The sequence below is a fragment of the Tamandua tetradactyla genome, chromosome 14 (genome assembly GCF_023851605.1).
Source record: "Tamandua tetradactyla isolate mTamTet1 chromosome 14, mTamTet1.pri, whole genome shotgun sequence".
Lineage (NCBI taxonomy): Eukaryota > Metazoa > Chordata > Mammalia > Pilosa > Myrmecophagidae > Tamandua > Tamandua tetradactyla.
In genome coordinates this window covers 82,199,567-82,215,062 of record NC_135340.1, presented here as the reverse complement: position 1 = coordinate 82,215,062, position 15,496 = coordinate 82,199,567, and the positions used below count along the sequence as shown (strand labels likewise).

At 56.0% G+C, this 15,496-nt stretch overlaps 1 protein-coding gene across 2 annotated transcripts in view; it reads left to right on the top strand.

Annotated features, from left to right (window-relative positions):
* IGDCC3 (immunoglobulin superfamily DCC subclass member 3) overlaps nt 1-7,579 on the top strand; it is a 36,998-nt gene extending 29,419 nt beyond the window's left edge. Inside the window, exons 4-13 of one of the 2 annotated variants that reach the window (XM_077126655.1) lie at nt 204-341; nt 1,648-1,806; nt 3,392-3,557; nt 3,849-4,096; nt 4,252-4,416; nt 4,661-4,852; nt 5,007-5,111; nt 5,601-5,739; nt 6,371-6,578; nt 6,771-7,579. In XM_077126655.1, the coding sequence (XP_076982770.1) occupies nt 204-341; nt 1,648-1,806; nt 3,392-3,557; nt 3,849-4,096; nt 4,252-4,416; nt 4,661-4,852; nt 5,007-5,111; nt 5,601-5,739; nt 6,371-6,578; nt 6,771-6,980 (1,730 nt within the window). In that variant the 3' untranslated portion in view covers nt 6,981-7,579. Of the gene's footprint in view, nt 1-203; nt 342-1,647; nt 1,807-3,391; nt 3,558-3,848; nt 4,097-4,251; nt 4,417-4,660; nt 4,853-5,006; nt 5,112-5,600; nt 5,740-6,370; nt 6,579-6,767 lie in introns of both variants that reach the window. The other variant, XM_077126654.1, reaches the window with a different exon arrangement.
* Nucleotides 7,580-15,496: the final 7,917 nt, after the last annotated feature.

Here is a 15,496-nt window from a genome sequence, read left to right as displayed (position 1 = left end):
AGGGGGTCCCCATTGCCAGAGGCCACACGGGGCCAGGAGTGGACGGCTGGGTGTGGCCTTGGTCCCCCGGCCCCTCCTCTGCCCACGGCTGCCTGCGGCCCTGCGCCTGTTCCTCCGGCCCCATGTCTTGGGTTGCAGGAGGGGGTGGGGCTGGGGGCTAAGGGTCTCCCGACAACTGAGGAAACGGGACGTCCTCCCCCCAGGCTCCGGCTCGGGGACCTACAAGGAGCCGACGATCCTCGTGGGGCCTGAGAACCTCACCCTGACCGTGCACCAGACCGCGGTGCTCGAGTGTGTCGCCACGGGCAACCCGCGCCCCATTGTGTCCTGGAGCCGCCTGGGTAAGCCTTGGGCCCAGCCCCTGCCTCTCCCACCCCCAGGCCGCCCCCGGGAGGGCCCAGCTGAGCACCCAATTCTGGGGAGTCTCCGGATCCTGTTTGTTGCCCGCGGGGCTCTGTGCTGGGGAGGTGGTACGCTTCCCCTCTCCTTGGCAGCACCAGGGAGGGCTGCCCCCCGCCACTAAATTCTCCCTCTCCCTGCAGGGGTGGCTTAGCTCCCGGGGTTACCGCACCCTGTCCTGGCAGCCTGCCCTCCTCCCCCATGTCCCCTCAACCTGGGTGCTAGGGTCTCCAGGACCCCTCTGCAGCCCTCGGCACCCCCAGTCTCCTTCCCCTCCTGCCCCCCTGTGCCCTCTGTGCCCGGGCCATCATCTCCAGCTATGCAACCCCCAGACCCTCTCCAAACCTCAGCCAGTTGTCAGACTCTCCCTCTGGGCACCCCCCAGTCTTTACCCTGGCCCCCTAAGTCCCCAGCCTAAATCCCCAGGCAGCTGAAGGAGAGAAATGAAAGGGTGCAGATGGGCCCACATTGTCTGAGTGGAAAGGTCACTCGGGGGGGAAGGAAACCCTGGCGGGGTGGGGTGGCATTCACAAGAAGACTGTGCCACATTGTAGCAGCTGAGGGATTGGTGAAGGAGGGGGCAGCAGGCGGGATAATGGAGTAGATTTCACCACTTCAGGGGTTGAATGGCTAGCTGTCTCCTTGTATTCTGACTGTGCTAATCTGATCCTGGGCCGGGGGGAGGCCCCAGGTCCCTGGGAGAAGCTGGAAAGAGTGGCCTCAGCGTTAGCAGGAGCCGCCAGGCACTGCAAAGACCATCTGCCCAGCATTTCCCGAAGCGCGACCTGTCAGGAGGGGAGGAATGGCTTGATGCGCTAAGAAGTTTGGGGAACAAACTTAACCAGCTCCCTACCTCGGGACTTCTCAGAGCCTTTGTGTTAAGGGGCACTGTGCCTGCCCAGCACCCGGGTGCGTACTTGACCGTGGACGTTTCCTTCAAGAGGGACAAACCACATTGGGAAACGTCTGTCTAATCCAAACTCCTTCCTTACGAACTGGGAAACAGGGGAAGGGACCCGGCGGTGGTAGGTGAGTCCATGACAATGCACAGAGGCTTAGGCCCCGGGTGTCGGCTGCCAGGTAGGCGTTCCTGCATTACTCTCTGCCACCTCGGCCATAAAGTGGGACTGGGGGGCCGGGCGCTTCCTGGAAGACACGTGGGATGGCGAACAGGCTGCAGCATCCCCGTGCCCCCAACCCCCATCTGTGCCCCTGCCCACCCCCTCCTCCCTCCTCCCTCCTCCTCAGACGGCCGCCCCATCGGCGTGGAGGGCATCCAGGTGCTGGGCACCGGGAATCTCATCATCTCAGACGTCACTGTCCAGCACGCGGGCGTTTACGTCTGTGCAGCCAACAGGCCGGGCACCCGGGTGAGGAGGACGGCACAGGGCCGGCTGGTGGTGCAAGGTAGGGGCCAACCCCCACCCCCACCCCAGCCCCTTCCTCCAGCCCCATTCCTGGCCTCATCAACACTCCTGGCCCAAGCCCATCCTCAGAACCTTTGTTTCCCCAAACACACCCTACCCCTAGCTGCAGGGATGAGCTGCCCAGGACCCTCACTGACAGTGGGGGCAGGGCAGGGGTTGCAGGTAGAGGAGGAGCCAGTTGAATCCTCCACCTTTCCACCTCCCACCTGTGGCCCAGAACCCCAAGCCCTGACAGCCCACGGCCTCTGACCCAGGGTCTCTGCTGGCTCAAACAGCACCTTTGCACGAGTCCCTACTTGCAGGCTGACCTGTGCAGTGCCCAACCTGAACACCCGTGCACGGCGGCCCTGCCCTGACCTCCTGAGTGACTTCGGTTTGTACTCCACATCCAGGCCTCATCTTCGCCCAAGGTGCTGGCCAGGGTGGGGACGGAGGCTGAACTCGCCCAGTCCCTCGGCCTGGAGGCCCTGCTGTAGAAGTGGTAGGCTGTGGAGGCCTTGAGGTTGCCCCCAGGCCGGGCGCAGGCAGCCCCCTCCTCCAGGAAAGTGTGTGTAGGGCCAGGGAGGACACTCTGGCCATCTGGCCCCTTGGGTGTCCCTCCACGTGCCATCACCATTCCTCCACCCCCGCTGAGAGTCATTTCCACTTTACAGTCTCAGCTGGTTCCCCCTTGCCCGTCTCAGTCACACATACGCCCCCACCCCGTGCTGTTTCCATGCACACGTGTGGCACTTCCACACCTGCCTGCGTGCCCACAGCGTTTGTCATTTTCCCACTCGCAAGGCCCCACTCTCTGTCTCACACAGAGCCCGCCTCAACGCCCACAGGGCTGCAGGGACTGCAGCTGACCAGGCCATTCCCTTCATCCTCCCGCCCCTGACCTCAGTGCCCCCCACCCCGTGAACTGAGCTTTGAGTTCCGTTCTCAGGGCTTCTCTGTGGTGGTTCCCTCCCTGAGAGCTGGGGAAGGGGTGGGAGATAGGGGAATTAGGAACTTAAATGCCCGTTTGTTTAGCATTCTATGTACCGTTAATCTGTCCAAATGAAAGTGATGGAGCATTTCATTTCTCGGGTATTAATGGAGGCTTGAGGCCTGGGATTGGAGGAGAGTGGAATTGAATGTGGAGGTGAGGGGGGCCTCTACTGAGGGCTCATCCATCTCCCCGTCATTACAGCCTTCGAGGTGCAGCCAAACCTATTAGCACATTTATTTATTTAACAATTTCCTGAACAGGGAGCTCAGCTTGATTGCTTTCGGATACAAATGTCAGTCTTTTAAATAGTCATTAAAATGGAAGCCTCTCTTGGGTCTGCCTGGGGTGGAGGGAGGTGGAGCCAGCCACCACCTCCCCGAGCCCGGATAGGGATGCAGGGTGGGCCCCACCCGCAGGTCTCTCCAGGTTGGGCGGTGGGGGGTGGGGGCATCCCAAGCCCACCCCTCCACCCTCAGCGGACCTCTGGCCCAACCTCCTTTCCCCTCTCCTCATCCCTTTACTTGCAACTGCCTCCATCCCTCTCCTCCTGACCCTGATGACTCCTCACACTTCTCTGCACCCCCTCCCCCAGCCCCGGCAGAGTTTGTCCAGCACCCGCAGTCCATCTCCAGGCCAGCTGGGACCACAGCCATGTTCACCTGTCAAGCACAAGGTGAGCCCCCCCCTCACGTCACGTGGTTGAAGAATGGACAGGTGCTGGGGCCAGGAGGCCACGTCAGGCTCAAGAATAACAACAGGTATGTGAGAGTGCTGGGGTGAGCGCTGGGGAAGAGATGGGGAGCAGGGCCTGGAGTGAGAGAGCTCAGCCTGCTGCTGCGCCCCCCTCCAGGGAAGGGCGCTGAGGTGGGGCTCTAGGGACTTGGGTTTGAGTCCCAGTGCGGCCACGTACTCCCTGGGAGACCTCGGACATGTCATTTATCTTCTGGAGGGGCTCTGCTTCTCCAGCGTCCAAATGGGGCGTTCTGGTGGACCCCCTAAGGATGCTGTCGGAGAAGGCGGGACCCTGAGGCGCCCCCTCCCCCCTGCAGCACGCTGACCATTTCTGGAATCGGGCCCGAAGACGAGGCCATCTACCAATGCATGGCCGAGAACAGCGCCGGCTCCTCGCAGGCCAGCGCCAGGCTGACCGTGCTGTGGGCCGAGGGGCTGCCCGGGCCCCCCCGCAATGTGCAGGCCGTCTCCGTGTCATCCACGGAGGTCCGCGTGTCCTGGAGCGAGCCGCTGGCCAACACCAAGGAGATCATCGGCTATGTGCTGCACATCAGGAAGGCTGCCGGTAGGGGGCGCCGGGGCAGCCCTCCCCCCACGTCCTCGTTCTCATCCCTTCCAATCCTGCCTGAGCCGACACCTTCCTTTCCTTCTCCCCACTGCACCCTGGCCACCCTCCCTCGTGCCCCTTACACGCCTCTGCCCCGTCCCTTACCCTCCCAGACCCCCCCGAGCTGGAATATCAGGAAGCCGTCAGCAAGAACACCTTACAGCATGTGGTGAGCGACCTGGAGGCCTCCACGGCCTACAGCTTCTACATCAAGGCCTACACGCCCAGGGGGGCGAGCTCAGCCTCCGCCCCCACCCTGGCCAGCACCCTGGGCGAAGGTGAGGCCTGGATGTGCAGTACGAAACCAGAGACACTGGGGGGGTCAGGGCAGGACCGCCGTGCACAGGTGTTCAGGTTGGGCGCTGCACAGGTCAGCCTGGCAGAAGGGACTCGTGCAAAGGTGCTGTTCGAGCCAGCAGAGCCCCTGGGTCAGAGGCCGTGAGCTGTCAGGGCTTGGGGTTCTGGGCCACAGGTGGAAGGTGGAAAGGTGGAGGATTCAACTGACTCCTCCTCTACCTGCAGCTCCCGCCCCGCCCCCGCTGTCAGTGAGGGTCCTGGGCAGCTCATCCCTGCAACTGCTCTGGGAGTCCTGGCCCCGGCTGGCCCAGCATGAGGGCGGATTCAAGTTGTTTTACCGCCCAGCAAGCAAGGCCTCCTTCACAGGTCCCATCCTGCTGCCTGGAACTGTCTCCTCCTACAACCTCAGCCATCTCGGTGAGGCGGCCCCCTGCCTGGGGCTTGGGGAGCCCAGCAGGGGTGCAGTGCGTAGGGGCCGGAGGGGTGTCCAGGGGTCACTTCTGTTCCTTACCAGGACCAAGCTGCCTGGTAGGGGCTGGGATGGTCACGCAGTGGCCCTACCTGCCCCCAGACCCCACTGTCGTGTACGAGGTGAAGCTGCTCGCCTATAACCAGCATGGGGATGGCAATGCCACAGTGCGCTTCGTGTCTTTGAGGGGAGCATCTGAGAGGACAGGTGAGTGTCGGGGACAAGGGGTAGGGCTGGGACCAACACTCAGGAAAATGGGCTAGGGCCTGAGGGGGGAGGGGGTTGCAGAGGTTCAGGGAAGGTAGGAGGGTAGAACTGTGTAGCCCTTGAGAATGCAGACTTAGACCTATGTTGGAAGTTTGGCTGTGTGACCTCAGGACGTTCCTTAACCTCTCTGAGCCCCAGTTTTCTTCTCTATTAAATAGGAATAATAATCTACTTTATTAAAGAGCTGTGGAGAGGATGAAGTGATCCATATTAAGTGCTTCTCCCCATTATCTGGCACCAAGTTAGGGCTCAGTAAATGATTAAGAAGAAACAAAGAGGTTGGGCAGGGGGTCCTATCAGCAAGGGCAAAGGGTATGGAGACTTGAGGGTGAGAACCATCAAGGAAGAAGGAGTCCCCCAGAGGTTGGGTGTCTGGGGAGGGTTTCAGGCCAGGAGAGCCCCAGCCCCCAACTTGCCCCTGCCTCCCAGCCCTGAGCCTGCCATGTGACTGCCGGAAGGAGGGTGCCACCAACCACACGTCCACTGCGGGCATTGTCATCGGCATCCACATCGGGGTCACCTGCATCATCTTCTGTGTCCTCTTCCTCCTGTTCGGCCAGCGGGGCAGGTGGGTGCTGACCTGGGGAGGGGGGCTGGGGTGGGAAATAGGCCCAGAGAAGCAGCAGCTTGGGGCCAAGTGGTCTGTGGCTCACCGCCTCTATCGCTGGTCTCTGTCCTTGGGGACTTTTTTTTTTATATTGTCCAATATATTTTTTATTTCTTTCTTGCTGTATAATGTTGTGGAGTTATAGAGCTATCCACATGCCTAGTAGCTTATGTAGAGATGTTTCTTCTCTTTAGAAATGTTTGCAGTGTAGATTGAAACCACAATGAAATGCTACTACTCTGGTACCAGAATGACTAAAATGAAATTAAAAAGAGTAACGATCCCAAGTTGTATGAACATGTGAAGCAACAGAAACTCTTGAACACTGCTAGTAGGAGTCTAAATGATGAGAACTGCTTTGAAAAAAAGTGAAAAAATCTTGGATATATATTAAAGTTGAAGATACACATACCCTATAGCTGAGCTCTATTCCTAGACACACCTGATAGAAAAAGTTTCCCATATGTGCCAGGAGACTTGTATAAGGATATTCAAAGCAGTGTGGTTTGTATTGGTGGAAAGCTGGAACAACCTGTCCTTGTGGTCTGTCTCTCTCCCCTGCCCCTCCCTCTGCCCCTCGGCTCACCCTTAGGACCCTCTTGTGTACGGATGTCGAGAGCCGGCTCTCCCCGCCCCAGCACCCCCGGAGCCAGGGGGACCCTAGCATCCTGGCACTGAATGGGGCTGGACACGGAGAGCAGGGCCAGCTGGGCCGAGCCGAGAAGCCTGTGGACGTGAAGGAGCTGGAGCAGTTGTTTCCCCCAGCTGGGGTGGCAGGGCCGTCAGACCCCAGGCCCGTGGTGAGTGTCCAGACGTTGAGCAAAACTTCTCCTCTGGGCTCCACCCACCTCCCGAGCCTTCCCTTCCTCCATCGCGGTCCCAGGCCCTGTAGCCCAGAGCCTTTAAGTCCCGCGTGGGATTGGAATCCGGAGCCTGGCTCTGGCTGGGGGCTCGCTGCTGAGGCCCACGTGGCCTGGCCCTTTCCCCAGCAGGACCCTGTGGCCCCCGCCCCGTGCGAGGACACCCAGCTGTCCGTGCTGCCGCTCCAGGGACACCACATTCTGCAGGAGTCGATGACGGTGGAGCCCCAGGCCCCCTGCGCCCCTCGCGCAGGCCCCATGGCCGCCCCACTGCCCCAGGCCCTAGGCCCTGCTAGGCCTTCTGCAGCCCCAGCTGCACAGCCACTTTGTTCGGGACAGTAGCTGCTGTCTGGAAAGTTCTGGTGGGGGGCAGCCCCCATGCTCAGGTCGAAGGCAAGATTTCTCCCGTCATGTGGGTTTCGGCTGGTGCTGGGGGCCTCCCCGGCATTTTTGTCCCTGCTGCCTTGGGGATTGTCAAGACCTGAGGCACCCTCAAAAGGAACCACCCCAAGGAACTGCAGGCATCCTTGCAGCAGCCGCTCCCTGGGGTCTTGCATCCCCCTCACCCCTGCCTCGTTCCCACATGGCATGGAACTGAACTGAAGTTTTCCTTAAGGAAAAAAGGAAACAACTTAAAAATAAAAAATAAAAATAAAGACAGAGAGAGAGAGAGAGAAAGAGGAAGGTGAATTAGACTCCAAAAGGACACCCCTGCCGTGGCTGGGCCCCTCCACCGGCCCCTCCACCGGCCTTGTTTTCTCAGGATGAATTTTGCTGTTTGGCTCTCAGCACCTACCTCAGCCGGAATGAATGTCCTTGGGGAGTGGGGGTGTAGTCTCAGCCCCCTCCTCCACAGAGCCCTGAATGCACTCCTACCTCAAGCCCCCTTTAAGGGCACCCCCTCTCCTTTCCCATATTGTTGTCCAGACATTTAAAAAAAAAAAAAAAGCACTTCCCCATTTCCAGGTGTGAACGGAAAACTTCTACCTCAAGGCCCGCTGGCCGCGCAGGCAGGTGTCCTAACACTGGACGCCCCCCTCCCAGCCCCGCGTCCCCCAGGGAGGAGGAGGAGGTGCGGGGCCCAAGGGTGGGCTGCTCGGGGCCTGCAGAAATGAAGGTGGAATTGGGCAAAGAGAAATGTGAAAAAAGCCAAAAAAGAGAGGAAATGTATTCCTGGAAGTATAAATTGTTGCCCCAAACTAGCCACCACTTTAGCATGTTGCCCGTGCTCAGCTCTCCTGCCCACCCCCCACCTTGACCTTTCCGACCACCTCCTCCCACCCCTCCGCGTTTCGGGCCCTGACCCCCACCCTCTCGGGGCGCTGGGGCCGTGGCCCCCTCCCTCGCGCCGGGAGGCGGCGCCCTCTGGCGGCGGGGCAGGCGCAGCTCCCTGGAATGTACCGTGCGTGGCCCCCCCTCTGGGAAGATGGGGCCTGGAGCTATTTTTATACAAGGTGTGTTTAAGGGTTATGTTCTTGTGACTTTTTGTTTCTCTTTCCTGTTGTGTTGGTCTTTTAAATACTTAAAGGAGGAAAAAAAAAGCAAGGAAACAAATGCCTATTTTTGGTTACACTCGGAAACATTTTTTTTTAAATGGCAGAAAGAAAAAGTGTTTTGTTTTGTTTTTTAAAGAAAAAAAAGTGTATTCCTAAAGTATGAGATTAGATGATGGAGTCTCTGATGCCCCCCCCCCCCAACCCTCCAGGGACACCCCGCCCCAACTTTAGTCAGTTAGCTGAAGAAGGTAGAACTCCTGGTGTTTTCCTAGGAGACTCGAGTCCCGGGGGTGCGCTCCGGGCAAGGGCGGCCCCGCCCCTCCCACGTGATGGGGGCTGCCCCAGGGGACCTGGGCACTCTGAGGTACTGCCCTCTCTGGCCCCTAGGTGGCGCCTCTGCCACCCGCAGCCCGCCCCGCCTAGAGTAGGGCGCCTCCTGTCCCCCAGGGAAGGGTGGGTCTGGGCCGGCCGCCTAGCCTGACTCGGGTTTTGTCACCCTCGACTCATTTTTGACTGAATAAAAAGTCCTGTTGCCAAAGTGAACCTGGAGTTTTTTGGTGGCTCTGTCGGGTCCCCGGGGAGGGGGTGGCATTGGGCGGCGGTGGGGGGCAGCCCGGCTGACCCTCACAGGGTCGGAGCCCGGAAGAAGCGCAGCACGGCCGCTGACACCACCGCAGGCACAGAGCCAGGTCTTCAGAGCACAGTCACCGAGCCCTCATGCCCTTCCTGTGAGATGGGTGCCGCAGTTATCACCATCTCCGCTCCACAGATGATGCGACCGGGGGAAGAGTAGCGAAATGAAGTGAACACCCCCAATCTCACACAGCCAGTTCAAATCCAGGCTGCCCCGGCCCGCGTCTGCCTTCAGACCACCACCCCAGCAGCGAGGGCAGCAGCGAGAAATCCCTGTGTTCACTCCCCTCGGCTCCATAGTACAGTTCATCAGTCTTGATGCTAAGCAGTGCTTTTTTATGCAATGTCTATGAAGAAGGGTATTTTCCTCCCTATATTTAAGTTGAGGAAACCAAGGCTCTGAATGAGCGGATCCCACAGCTAGTGCCCCTGGCCTGGCCTCTCCTTTCCTCCACTGCCCACTTCCTTCAGTCCAGGCCCGCGAGGCTTCCTGAAACTGAGTATGTAGGGGCTGCCGAGGCTTAGAATAGACCAAGAGAAGATTTGGCTTAATGGCGGTCGTGCTGAAAATGATCTGGTGGTCTCAGCTGACCCCAAGCTTACTAAGAGGCAATGGTGTAATGCAGCTGCTTAGGATGTCCATTCTGCTGCATAAATGGAAAGCCAAGGGCTCAGACCTGCAACCCGTGGCAGGTCTGGAGAGCCGGGTTCCGTACCAGAAGGCACACTCTGAGAGGAGCCAACCAGAGTAGTGGTTTGCAAACTGGGTTGCCCAACTGTGTGGCTGGGGCCCTCTGCCCACCCTCACCCAGAACAGTTTTCTTATATGTTGGGTGTTTTTGTGAGAATTCATTTGAAAGCAGGGTTTTACTACAAAAAATTTGAAAACCCCTGGCCTGGCACTTCTGGAAGGAGCCTGGGGCAGAGGGGGAGGGTTGGGGCCAGTTGTCAGGCAAGGACCAGCGATGGTGTTGTGGATGTTGAACTGAGAAAGAGAAGCCCGGGGCCAAGGTGGTACCTGTCCTGAGTCTCCAAGGAGAGGGCCTTCACTTGCCCTGACTTTCCCAGAGGAAAGAACTAAGTCTATATATACATATCACACTCCACCTTTCTGAAGGTTTATACAGTTTACATGAAACTTTATAAACACAGGAATTTTTAAACAACTCGAGCCATCCAAGGGTTACCTGGAGATGAGGTTCCAACAGATCCTGCTGGAGATGGGAGAGAAGATGAGGTGGCCGCTGGTGACCCTTGGTGCCCCATACTTGTTAAGAGTCAAGGATGCTAGTATCTCTACCAGGGGGGCATCTGGAGACATTTGGAAAACACCTGAATATGATCCATGTAGATGTATGCAAATTGCATACAAATCACATGCAAATGTAGGCAGGGCCTGTTCTAACCATCACAGGCCATGATCTGGGCTAAGATAGACAGAAGCAAGGCTGCAGCTGGGACATTCAGCAGAGATCATTGCTGAAGCTGAGGGGCCTGGGTGGAATCTGGGTCCTAAGACCTCAAACAGCCCAGAGACCCGCCCGGCCCCATGTCCCCTGCCATCTCTGAGTCAGCTTGCAACCTGTTCCAATTGTGTATTGCTATGTAACTAAAACACCTCCAGGCTGAGTGGTTTAGCATAACATTTATTTTTGCTCACAAATCTGAATTTAGGCAGCTCTGGGCAGGACTGCTGGGTTGCTAGAAGCCTCCCTCTCGTATCCCTTTGGTGGCTGCCTCTGGCTGGTGGCTAGTGGGACATTATTTAGCCAGAACTCTCAGCTGCTGTGCCTGCCCACAGCCTCTCCGTGTGGCCTGCCCTCCGCGGCGTGGTGCCTGGGTTCCAAGGGCAAGCAGCCTGAGAGCCAGAGCCAGGAGGAAACTGCCTCGTCCTTTCTAGCCTAGCCCTGGACCTCACCTGGCATCACGTCTGCACATATTCTAGTCCCTATATTGTATTCATTAGAACTGAACCATTAAGGCCAGCCATATCCAAGCGTGGGGAATTAGATGCCACCTTCTGATGGGCAGAGAGTCAAAGAATCTGTGGACGTATTTTAAGCTGGGGGTGTGCATAGGAGGGAGAGACAGGACACAGCCTGGAGGGGCAGCTGGAGGGGCTACAGGGGAGGGTGTTTTCCAGTTCCTACCCTGAGCCCCGTTTCTCGGTCTCATCCCTATTATTTAGTGAGGGTCAGCCACAGGGGTGAGTTCTGAGACAGCCTGGAACACCTGGAAAGGGTCTTCTCTGATGCCCGCCCCCTCTCCCATGTGAGAGGGGTGAGGGAGACAGAGGGGAGCTAGTGCAAGCCCGGTGTCATGGAAAAGTTAGAGGCAGAGCCAGGGCTGGAACCCAGGACAACAGAACAGCCGTGCCCTGCCTGGGGCCCTTTCCACTTGGGGGCTCCACCCAGCCTGGCCAAGTCACACCCACAGAACTGGGCTGAGCCCCAGAGCCCAGGGGAGGGGAGTGGGAGCAGGCAGGTGGGGGCATGGATACAGAGGGTGGGTGGCCTGTTACCTGGACAGCTGCGGGCAGAACCCCTGGAGTTTCAGGGGTGGGGTGGTCAGGGAGTCACCTGCTTTGGGCAGGTGGGAAATCTGGGTTGGAAACAGGGGATTCACTCTGGGGACCTGCCCTGAACATCATTAATCTTCAAGAAAATGCAAATTAAAGCCACAATGAGATAACACACCCACTAGGAAACTATATAAAAAGACAGATAATTAGCGTTGATCAGGATGTGGAGAAATTGGCGGGCTTGTAAAATGCTGCAGTCACCTTGGAAAACAGTCTGCCAGTTCCTCAAAAGGTTGAGCATAGAGTTACTGTACGACCCAGCAATTCCATTTCTAGGTGCATACCCGAGAGAAGTGAAAACATATGCTGAAAGAAAACCTTGTATACCGATACTCACAGCAGGATTATTCATAATAGCCAAAAAACGGAAACAACCCAGATGTCCCTCAACCAGTGATTGGATAAATAAAATGTGGTATATCCATTCAGTGGCATATTATTAGGCAACAAGTAAGAAAGAAGTACTGATACATGCTACAACGTGGACAAACCTTGAAAACATGCTGAGTGAAAGAAGCCAGACACAAAAGACCACATACTGTATGATTCCATTTATATGCAATGTCCAGGATAAGCCCTTCTGGTTTGGTGGATGCTTAGGGCTGGGGAGTGGGGACTGAGGGGAAATAGGGTGCGACTGCTAATGAATGAGTAAGCAGCTCCTTTTGGGGGTGACAGCGTTCTCTAATTGATAGTGGTGACAACTTCACAACTCTGCGAAAACACTAAAAACCCATCAAATTGCCTACTTTAATGAGGGGATCGTATGGTATGTGAATTATATCTCCACAAAGCTGTTATATAAAGAAGGGTTGTTAAGAGGATTCAATGACTTCATGTAAGTGAAGTGTGGCACAAAGTTCAAGTATTTAAACGATCCCCTTGTTGCAGGCAGAGAAACTGGCATGGGCAGGACACAGAGGTCCAAAGCAGGGGCGGGATAAAGAAGGTGAGCTGGAAGGGCCCACTGCACCCAGCCTGGTCTCCCTGCAGTTAGGAGAGCCTCTGGGCGCTTAGCGGGCAGCCTGGAGGCTCCGCCGCAACGCCGCGAGCTGTAACTGGAGGAATTTGCTGCCACCCTGTGGTCTCAGCGAGCATGACAGCTGCGGGCAGAACCCTTGATGTTCACACTTAACAGTCGTATGGGGTTGTGTGCGTGTACAGATGCAGCCCTCGGTGAGCCGACAGTCTGTAAACTGGAATACAGGTAGCTACAATCCATCCATCCGAGTAAGCACTTGGATGGATACCAGCCAGGGAAACGGAAGAAAACGTAATTCATTGAAGTGTAGGATTAAGGAAGGTTTAACGAAGTGGAGACAGGGAAAGGGGCATTCAAGGCTGAGGGCACAGCGCGAGGAAAGGCTTGGCGGTGTGAACGAGCATGGCGAGATCACTGAGCACAGGAGGCTGTCGCCGGCTGCGTGGGACCTGGTACGTCGTGGGTGCTAATAAATGGAGGAATGAATGACTTACTAAGCTTCCAGAGCAGGAGCTCTCTGCACAGTTGACATATCTGAGGGCAGCCCTGGTTGGTTTCCAGAGTAGAGAGGAAGCAGGAGAAGGTGCAATCACCTGGAGATTCTTTCGGGGATGGGGAGCCCCCATGGAGTCCTCGGGCACCAGCGAAAATGAGAAGCCTCCGTTCCCGTTTCAGGAAGCGCCGCGTTTTCCAGCACACCGACCTCTACGGTGCATGGGGACGTCACGCAGCCTTGCAACGGGCGGGGACAGACTTACAGCCATCGTCCCGTCTGACACAGGAGGAAACCACGGCCCAGAGAAATGAGGTGGTGGCCCTAAGGCAGCACCCCTGGCCTCCTGGTTTTAAGTCCATTCTGTTGGCTGACTTGTTATCTATATTTTAAGGAGAAGGGAGCAGAGAAACTGTCTAAATTGGCTGAAAGGGAAGATTTTCTTTTTGAAGAGTGAGGCAATGCCAGAGCCCAGAGTAAGAAGGTTGAGGAGGGTGAACATATCCTAAAATGCAGGTTGGATCAGAAACCTGCCCTAACTTCCCCCGGCTCACGGTGGAGTCCAACGCCTTTAGCCTTAGCATTCAAGGCCCCTCACAAGAGGCAGTGTAGCCTGGTGGTTAAAAGCTTGGGCTTGGGTTTGTGGGCCCTGCTGTGACACCGCCCAGCTGTGCAACCTTGTGGACGTCCCTTCACCACTGGTGCCACCGTCTCCCTCTCTGTAAACTCTGAATGAGGACAGCACTCACCTCATAGGCTGCTGTGGGCAGTAAAGGAGTAGTGTATGTGAAATGTTCAAGACAGTGCTTGCGGCATTTATTATAATTATTGTCATTGTCATTATTATTACTAATCTAAGCAGAGCCTAATTTTCTACTTCCATCATCAACTCTGCCGCTCCGAGTTGGGCTCCTGGCCTCTCCCAGAATATGCCTCGCCCTGTGGTGCCTGCAGGCCTCTCCTCGTGTGGTTCCCTCTGGCTGGAACCAGATCACTCTTCCCTCTTTTCTTTCCAGAGCCTTCTCAAAGGTCACCTGCTCCAGGATATCTTCTCTGACCCTCTCCAGCTAGGACCCCTCCTCTTCCCTCCTGCATCCTCCCTCTGCACCTTGCTTAACTTTCTCAGACAGAACGATTTTCTCCCGTAGCATAATATGCCCAATATGTGTGTCTGTCATCCCTTCTCAGAGATCATAGGTTGTAAGTTTTCCAAAGACAGGGACTGTGCCTTGTCCTTCTTATGTCTTTATTCTCCACCGGTGCTGCCATGACTAGCACTAGATGCTCGAGAACTGTTTGTGGAAAGGGAGGAGAGGGAGAGGAAGGGATCAAAAATGGAGAGGAAGGAGAAAGAAGAATGTCAAACTAGAGACGGATCCAAGAGACTAGGAGAAACCAGCTGTAGCTCCATCTACCTTTGAACAACATCAGGGAAGAGAGGAGGAGGCTGGGGACTGGGTCGTTTTGCAATTCTTCCTTGGGTCTTATTTTCACTCCTCGAGCTTAAGGCATTAAAAGACTTTGAAAGCCTCAGAGTGGCTCTGGACTTGATACTTAGCCCCCTAAACCTCAATTTCCTCACCTATAATAAGGGTAATAATGATACTTATCTAATTGGGTTGTTATGAGGATTAAATGAGAAAATAACAGAAAAATCCTTGGCACCTGGTCCATAGAAAGCACTTGATAAATGCCATGTATTATGATGGTGATGGTTTGGTGATTCTAAGATTTCCAGACCTGTAAGAATAAAGGCCTGCGCCCTGCTACAAGGAGGAGGGGGCTGCTTCCTAAGCTTGAAGAAAGATGCATTATCCCAGAGCTGGGCTCAGTAGTCACAGAAAGATCTATGTTTTCTCCAGGGCCCCGTCCCCCGCTCGCCAAGATATGCTATAAAGACTCTTGATTGCCTGATTAAAGGAAGCAGATACACAATTTCGATTTTAGACCTAAAATCCCTCCCCACCCTCCAAAAAGAACTACACAACCTATTCCAATTTACACACTGAACCAACATGGAATTTTCCAGCAAGTTCTGAAGGCTTTGAAGTGACCAGACCAGACTCTTGATTTATTTCCAACTAGCCTCTCTCTTTGAACCCAGAAGGGTCAAGGTTAATTATATAATAAAACATACCGTGCCCAGCTGCCCCCTCTGAGGGTGCAGGGAGCCTTCCCCCGCTTTCTGTGCTAGTGAGGGGTGATCGTATTTCGATCCCTTCCCTGCATTCATTTCCTTCATCAGGGCCCATTAAGAAGAAGAAAAAAGAAAAAAACCCGACCTCTCGTTTCCTCCCCGGGAGATAAATTTTAATTTGCTGGAACCCGACAAAGGAGACATAAGCCACGTTTCCAGGCTGCATGTTGCAGCTGGAGAATCTTGCTGGGAGCCTCCATTCTGGAGCTGACTAGGAAATGGGGCGAGGATGGTGGAGGGGAGTAAAGGGGCAGCAGAATCCCAAATGTGCATCTCCCACCAAGAGAGACTTAATATCACAAGGAACCGACTGCTTCGGCTGGGGAGCGGCGAGCACTAAAGCTTCCTCGCGGGCTGAAGGGACTGGGAACACGTATTCCTCCGGCAGGGCCTCAGGGACTCCGTGGGCGCTACTGTAATTCCCTCTTTTCCTGACCATGAGACAAGGTCTGAGCCAGAACAGAACTGGCTCCCAG